The 7,628-nt window shown below is 36.4% G+C and overlaps 2 protein-coding genes across 10 annotated transcripts in view; both read right to left on the bottom strand.

Moving 5' to 3' along the window:
* LOC109538161 (synaptic vesicular amine transporter) overlaps positions 1-7,628 on the bottom strand; it is a gene marked incomplete in the record, with an annotated part of 105,348 nt that overhangs the window by 21,973 nt on the left and 75,747 nt on the right.
* The window catches only part of LOC109538129 (tropomodulin), a 40,187-nt gene that overhangs the window by 7,927 nt on the left and 24,632 nt on the right, over positions 1-7,628 (bottom strand). For 4 of the 9 annotated variants that reach the window (XR_002171999.2, XM_019905218.2, XM_019905220.2 and 1 more), the window contains exons 2-7: positions 6,056-6,208; positions 5,829-5,996; positions 5,602-5,725; positions 4,571-4,791; positions 3,942-4,193; positions 3,532-3,679 (exon numbers count right to left, since the gene is read on the bottom strand). Coding sequence is in view for 8 of the 9 variants with exons in the window: in XM_019905218.2 (XP_019760777.1) it covers positions 3,532-3,679; positions 3,942-4,193; positions 4,571-4,791; positions 5,602-5,725; positions 5,829-5,996; positions 6,056-6,208 (1,066 nt within the window). In the remaining variant the exon portion in view is untranslated. Of the gene's footprint in view, positions 1-6; positions 170-1,732; positions 1,855-3,531; positions 3,680-3,941; positions 4,194-4,570; positions 4,792-5,601; positions 5,726-5,828; positions 5,997-6,055; positions 6,209-6,302; positions 6,322-6,431; positions 6,540-6,704; positions 6,822-7,628 lie in introns of those variants that run through there. The other 5 variants (XM_019905216.2, XM_019905219.2, XM_019905221.2 and 2 more) reach the window with 4 other exon arrangements.

The following is a 7,628-nucleotide window of genomic DNA, read 5'->3' as shown; positions in this document are numbered from 1 at the left end:
ACCGTGCTTGAAACCCCAGAACCGTAATACGACGTCAAAAATACAGTTAACTATATTTGCATCTCACCTCAAAGTGAATTACACTCACTCTCTGCCTATTGTCACTGTAGTCTTCATTATCCTTGAGCTGATTTTGTTTTGAGTCTGGATGCGAAGAACCACCACATACCTATCATGAATTTTCGCTTTGTAAACGCTTTTTCCGCCGCATGAAGTGCTCCAATTTTGCCGTTGGAAATTGCGTGGAAATTAATCAAATTGTTATAAAAATCCATTTTTTCGGTAGGCGAATGGGGGCAACTTGAAATGAAAAATTAATTTTCCGCCAATTTCAACGGCAAAATAGTTGATATAAAGCGCACTTCATTGCACTTCACGTCCATCATAAAATCTCCGCTCAGCACTATGGTTTATATGCCCCTCGAGGAAGCATGCAAAGCTCCGAAATAAAAACCTCCATTGGGTTTTCATAACCATCCGGACCATCAACGTTTTATAATTTATGACTGTGAAATTCGCCAAAAATTTCTAACAGGAACGTGAAAATAATGCTCAGGCATCGGAAAGGAAATCGAAAATCGGGCACAAGATTGAAAAATGCTCGAAGTTAATACCAATGGGGGTTGTTGTGCCGTGAAAACAAGGCAAAATCGGACTTTTCCATTGTCAATTGCATCTTTTCAGTTGATAACACGCAAACAGGAGATTACAAAGTTAATTAAAAAGCGATCGCTTCTAACGGTTTTAAAGAACGTTGAACATTCCCGAACAAAGACATGTCAATTACAGTTGGAATATTCTGTTGGCGGATCAATTTCTTGCATTGATTTGGCAAATTTACCCGCAAAACCGGTCCACAATCATTTCTAATCCATCCCCTTGACAAAAAATGTGTCTTTTCGGTAACTGCTTTACATTTAGAGATTCGCCTGAATCCACCCTGGAAAGGGGGGCCCATTGGATAAATCAGTTGAAAAGAATCGAATGATTTCTCATAATAAAACCGGAAAGCATATATATGTTAGCCGGAAATCTCATTTTAAAGTTAAATAAGATTTTCTGCGTGATTTCGGCTTCTTTCAGAATTTAATGGGCGCAAGGGGATAATATATTCAGCCCCGTTCTTGCGCTGATAAGGTTCATCCCTTTCTTTAGAACGCTATTTGCTTGCCAAAATAGCTAAAAACGTAACGTATAAACACACACATAATCCATACTGCTGAGCCGAGTTTTACATTTGCAGTTCAGCCAGACTGGGCATAATTTGTCCTTTGCAAACGCTTTAAACCCATAGAACGGCCCTAAAGCTCTAGGTTAAGGTTAGACAGAGCATTTACAACAAAAACTAGTATTTCTAATAATACTGATCAGGCATCAGAAAGTTCTCTGGCTGACGACTCCTAGAAGCGCATTTTTTTTAAATTTTAGTCAGCGCAAGTATTCAAATAAACCACAAAGGTTAGGGCTAGTTTTATGTGCGGGATGTTGCAAATTCACCAAAAAACTGATTTTTAGGTGAATTCGAAAAGGTCCCTTTCTTTTTATTGGCTGAATGGTTGAAGCTGGTATTTTCATCATTAAAATCAGGAAAACTATTTAGATATAATATGAGGAATTTTAATAAATGTATAGATTGAATTCAATAATTGACCTGATGTTAATAAGCGGGCTTTGTGGATCACAACAGCAATAGCAGCAACAAAACGGGCAAAAGTCAATTAAAACTACTCACAAGGATCTGACGACGCAGGGTGAACGTATTTTTTTATAAAGGAGACTATTCCGTTCGAACGATTTTTGCTTTTCCTTTCGCAGCCAAGTGGATTTGATATTTTGCTTTAATCTTTTGTCGCTCTATAATTGCAAAAAGGTTATACCATTATTAAGGACCAAAGTATCGGGTTTATGTAATAAATACAACTGTGAGATGGTTCACTGAAGAATGACACAAATAATGGCGATTTTATGCTACATTCCAGTCGAATTTCTTCCGTGGGAGTGTCAGTCGCTTAAGAAACTTTAGTAGTTTTTGCTCACAATTCTTATTAAAAATAATAATTCCCGAGCATGAGTTTTCATAAAAACAAGTACCAATTAATGTGATAATCAAGTCCGAGATTTGTATAATTAGCCACCAAAGCGTTAAGCAACGGCTTGACCCAAACAAGGTAAATCCGTTGAAAAGTTTACCGATTACGAGATATTTAGTCACAGTGAGTAGCAGCTGAGCGATTATTTCACAATTCACCCATTCACGGCTACGATGTTTACCGTTTCAAAATTAATCGAATCATTGGCAATTTTCTGGGGCTAATAAGGATTAAATCGTTTTTTAATTTCGACAAATTCCACGTCGTATCTGATAAAAACACTATGAGAAATGCTTCGTTATTAACCCTTAAGAAAAACGAAAAAATGAACGAACGAGAACGATTTCCGAACTAGGGTTATTTCATTCCTGCAAACCTATTCAAAAAAATTATTAATTTTTGCTATCAGCACCTATACATATAGTCATTTCCATCGGATTTGTCCTGATTGTTCGTGGACATTTTGCTCACACAGACAAAATTAGTACATGTTTTATTTTTTGTTTCTTCAACATACTCAGCGAGCTGTTTACTGTTAAAATTGTTACTTGATTCAATGAAGGCCCGAAGGCCAAACTAGAAAATTGTCTTTGGCGGTTCTAAAAACACTAAGATAAAGATAAAGAAGTTAAGGCAGGTGAAAAATCGATCGGCCGTTGAAAAGTGGATTGAGGATCGAGCCGTAACAAATGGGTGATTTACAAAAAACGCAGGAAATGTTACTGGTGGTGTCTTCTACCAGTAGTTTTTCACGTATAAATATCTAAAAAGTTAGGCCTCGTCAAAAGAGCGAAAAATAGCTACTTTCTGAATTAGCATGCGTATGGTATGCGATGTTTTTGTCTGTGTGTGTTTTATGTGAGTTTCCAACGAACATATGCAAAATCCTAGAATCCTAAATCACACAATTTTGCGTTTAACTCACTTAGTAAAAAAGTTTTTACTTCATTTTACCTACCATCAACATGTGAAAATGCCCTTTACCTACGATTCTAATAACTTTCCTCCCCAATAACTTTGAACCTTAAACCTTTGAATTTAAACCTACAATCAATATTCTACCCTGTGACTAAAATCGCAGAATAACTTTTGCTTTTGCAGGCTCAACGCCCGCCAACAGAAACCTGGCATTTTCCTTCACTCGGTTAAGTTCAGCGTGCAACAAAATTTGACGTCAAGAACAACATTCAGGTAAAATCGGCACACACTGACATGGTTTATGCAATCCAATCAAACCACATGATTATCAATTTTTTTAAATCAGCGTAGTAACGACTGTTAAGGGAAAAATCAACATCATATTTACCGTCAATTAAATAAAACGTTCGGCACCTTAAAAACCGACAATCGGCTTCGAAAAATCGAAAACAAATATTAGCCTAGTGGAGCTAAATTGGATTTCTTCGATTAAATGATTGCGATAAAACAATAATGAACTCACTTGTGTCAATGTTCCTTTGCAAATGTGTAGCGATTCGATGTCTCGCATCATTATATTCTAAATGCAGCCCCAACCTCAGTATCGTGGGGTTCTTCTCAATTAGTTGCGTTATTTCCATCTCAATTTTGTTACCTAATATTTGTGTCCTCTGCAACAAATTAAAATTTCCATTAGCCACACCAAGATGCGTAGGAAACAGTTTAAAAACATAATTTACTCATTCTCAGATCAAAGAGTTACAGTTACATGGAAAACCCTTTACTTTTGAATACTATTACAATGGATTTGGAACAACCCCGTTTATTGTGCAGATTTTTTGGAAAATACAATTTTGTTCAGTTAGTTTACAGAAACAAATCGGAAGGTTTTCCACGCATTGCTTAACACTCTTGAAAAAATCTAAAATTTACCTGGTTTGTTGCCCGGAACTCCTCCACACTGGTCTGCTTCAACAGAGACTTTATCAACCTGACAACGCCCAGTGGCGTAAGATTATTACTTTCCACATTCACCACCCTCACATGGCTGTTGTTCTCTAACGCTTGAGCCAATTTGTCCACACCTCGGTCCGTCAATCCCGTATTGGACAGGGACAACGTCTCCAAGTGAGTGTTTTGTTCCAGACCGTCAAAGAGGCTGTTAAATTTCTCGTCGGAAATATTCTGCAAACGAAAAGCGCTCGTTAGCTATTGCTGAACAGTTTCATTGATTAAATCATATTTTTTGAACAATTGCGTAATTTTGCAAGGATTAATGACGGTGTTATCCAATAGTCGTGAAAAGCCACATTTTCGAACGCCAATCAAATTATTTAATAGGTGATCGTGTAAAAATTCGGCAAGATAAATGTATGCGAACGGTTTTGGTGTCGTGCCAGAGATGATACTGTTTACCACATGCAAACTATTCGCGGATTCTATTTAATTAAAAAAAAAACTGGGCTTAAAAATAGATTCAGATCTAAATGTATTACTCAATAACTGAATGGGCAAAACCAGTAAATTGGGAATTTTCGGGACAACTTTAAGACCATGCGTACCTTAATATTGTTCCAATTGAGATCAATATATTTGGGATCGTCATTTTGCACTCGTCTTATCGAATCCTCAACATCAGTACTGTTTGGAGGATCCATAGGGAATATTTTCTGCTTGGCGGCTTTAGTGATCCCGTCCCATCCCAGCCCAACTGGCTGGCCTTTGTTTAGCAAAGACGCATGATATTGGTCCTGGTTCATCATCGAATGGAAACCCAAAATAGCTGAAAAAACACATTTATTCAATAAGAAAGTAATCGTGAACGCAAAGCGCCATAGTAGGCTGAACGTTGTTTGTCTTGGAACTATTTAATGATTCATTAATAAAGTGTTAATTATAACAAAAACAAGTACCGCACTGAAAAGCGGTATTAGATCATTTCTATTAGCGACTGAAGATCCCTGTTAATACGTGGGCCAAAAAAATCGTAGAAGTGTGATCTTATAATAAGCTCCTCGGCAACTCAACAATTACCAAAAATGTATTAATTAATTTATCCACCATGGAACCAAGAAAACTAATTGAAAATGGTGAATTAAGAATGTAATTTTGGCCAAATATAAAGAATAGGAAAGCGAACTGTAATGTAATTTGCCCCAAAAGAAATCGTACGGTTTAGATTCAACTTTCTCACAAATTCGGGCGTTTTGGTGAAATAATAATAAGACATTTTATTGAGCAACTAATTAATCACCTAGAAATCTAAACTGGGTTACCATGCGGTGCGTTCTTTATGCAACAAAAACATTTCGGCTAAAACCGAGCTGAACGAGGCCTTTTGAACAAATCAACAGAAATCAAAACGATAGTTTCACTCTCCCATCAATGGAAAACATGCAAAGCAACATTCCCATTGAATCTACTAATTGCCTATTCAGGGCGTGCTACAATAGTAATTTAATTCAGCTTTTACTTTTTAGTAGCCATAAAACGTTTAAAATGGCATTCTCCGAAACAACTAGGTTTACTGATGAGAATTAGAAAAACCAACAGAAAACTGATTTCCATTCAAACAATAACTGTATTTTCTTACCGGCCAGGTCAATGATTTCTTCCTGCGATGCATTTGTCAGAGCATGTTCATATTCATCTCCTAAGTCTATTTGTATTTTTTCTTGCGCATCAATGTCCTTTTGTGGCGGCGGTGGTGGGGTCCACTGGAAAAAGAGTTCAAAGGTTTTATTTTGGTATACAAATTCAATGTAATTGTTGAATAGAATTTTGATTTTTGATGCTTATCAATAAAAAGATTTTACTTACTTTCTTGCCTCTCACCACACCAGCAACATACGGTTGAATTTCAGGTATATCTGGAGTTTCTATCGCTTCTTTATTAATATGTTCAATTAACTGTTTCCTATTTAGAGGTCCCGTGGGTTCTTTATCACAATCGTAACTAGTCCTTTGCGAAGGAGGTAGAAATGAGTCCTGGAATAATTTAAACAACTCTTAGGATGAGCGACTTGAAGAAAAGGGGTTTCACTCACATCTGGGTCTACTTCTTTGGCTAAAATATTGATTTCTTCTGGCGTTAACTTGTCCAGAAGGGTGTCTACATCGACATCGTCATACACACTGAGATCCTTTCCATATAATTTGGCTGGCGTTGTCATTGTGGTTGTTGTAGTTGTGGACGAGGTCTGGAATGAAAGGAGAAACACATAAGTACCGAAAACATTACCAACTAGTTAATATTGCCGCACGACGTTGATGATGCTAATAATGATAACCTACTTATAACAGGCTCAACTTAGAGAGTATCTGCTTTAATGGAAAATGATAAAATCCCACCTAGTTAACTTAGAAAACGCGATAGCAATAAAGAGGAATCAGATAAACCCCAATCAATAAATTAAATCTTACAGGTGTAGGTAGGTATGTAGATTGAACAGTTGGACTGTTGGCTTCTTTTCCCCAGGGGCTTGGAGGAAAATTGAAACACACTGACCTTAAATCCGGCACTAACAATCTCTAATAACAGTTAAATAATGTGGAAATTAACAATCAAACAGCACTTGTGGGGCGTTGTTCGACATTAACCTATAACTACACAATAGAACAATCGCTGTTTCATGAACTTTCCGACTAAAACTGGTGCCCTCACTGTTATTGTCGACTGCACAAGGATGGACTCACCTATTTTTACTCTTGTAATCGTTGCAAATCACTGACGAACCTCTTCAAGAACAATGTTTATCACTGCAATCACAAAACCCAACTAATTGTCACTGTCAGAAGTGTGTTTCTGACACATAATCAATAATAGAATGCCTTCTTTGTTTGCCGTATATATAAAGCGGCATGTTGAAAAGAGAGAGACAATAACTTTCCTTTTGGCCATAAAGCGTATGAAGTTTGAGGGTCAGCTTGGTCTCGGCCTAATATGGTAGGTGGAGGCCGGAATCGAGACAAAAAATTGCGTTTTCTTAAAAAATTAGAACATTTTTATGATTTTACAGTAATTCAGTGATCTTGGATGAGAAACCCACATAATGATTTTCAGGTATGTTGGAAAAAACTTGTCTTTGTCCAAGTTTCCGTCAATACGCCTGAGAGTTTTGACATTCCCGTACGTCAACAGTATGATAAAATGAGCGTTTTATTGATGTTTTTTTATGGATGTTATTCCTGGCGTTTTTATGCAAAATTAGAGCAGTAAAGCTGCGGTAGCAATAACTTTTTTGGCATTGGAAAGTTCAATTAAACCGCGATATAAAACAGCTAAGAGTCAAAGAAGTAAAACAAATAGAAGTTTGGTTTTCAAACTCTAAGGAAAGACTTTGTGTAAACGTGCAAAATGTGACATTTTCAAACAAACGATTTTTCGAAGAAACTTTAAATTTATTGCTTATTTCTAGTCTTAGTTGGAAACATCCGGGTAGAATTGACAGTCACAATGGTTCTTTCTTTGAAGAAAAAATGAATGCAAAATAAATTAAAGTGAGTTATTAAAGTTTATTAAATTATTAAAGTCACCACTATCCCCATTTTTCAGTAATTTATTTACGGAAAATTTTGAATCAACTTTCATTAATAATTACAAATTTAAACCAATAATTT

Source organism: Dendroctonus ponderosae, unplaced genomic scaffold, assembly GCF_020466585.1.
Source record: "Dendroctonus ponderosae isolate FM_Combo_2020 unplaced genomic scaffold, Dpon_F_20191213v2 Dpon_F_20191213_1, whole genome shotgun sequence".
NCBI classification, from domain to species: domain Eukaryota; kingdom Metazoa; phylum Arthropoda; class Insecta; order Coleoptera; family Curculionidae; genus Dendroctonus; species Dendroctonus ponderosae.
Note: the sequence above shows the minus strand (reverse complement) of the source record. Positions and strands in the feature narration are given on the sequence as shown.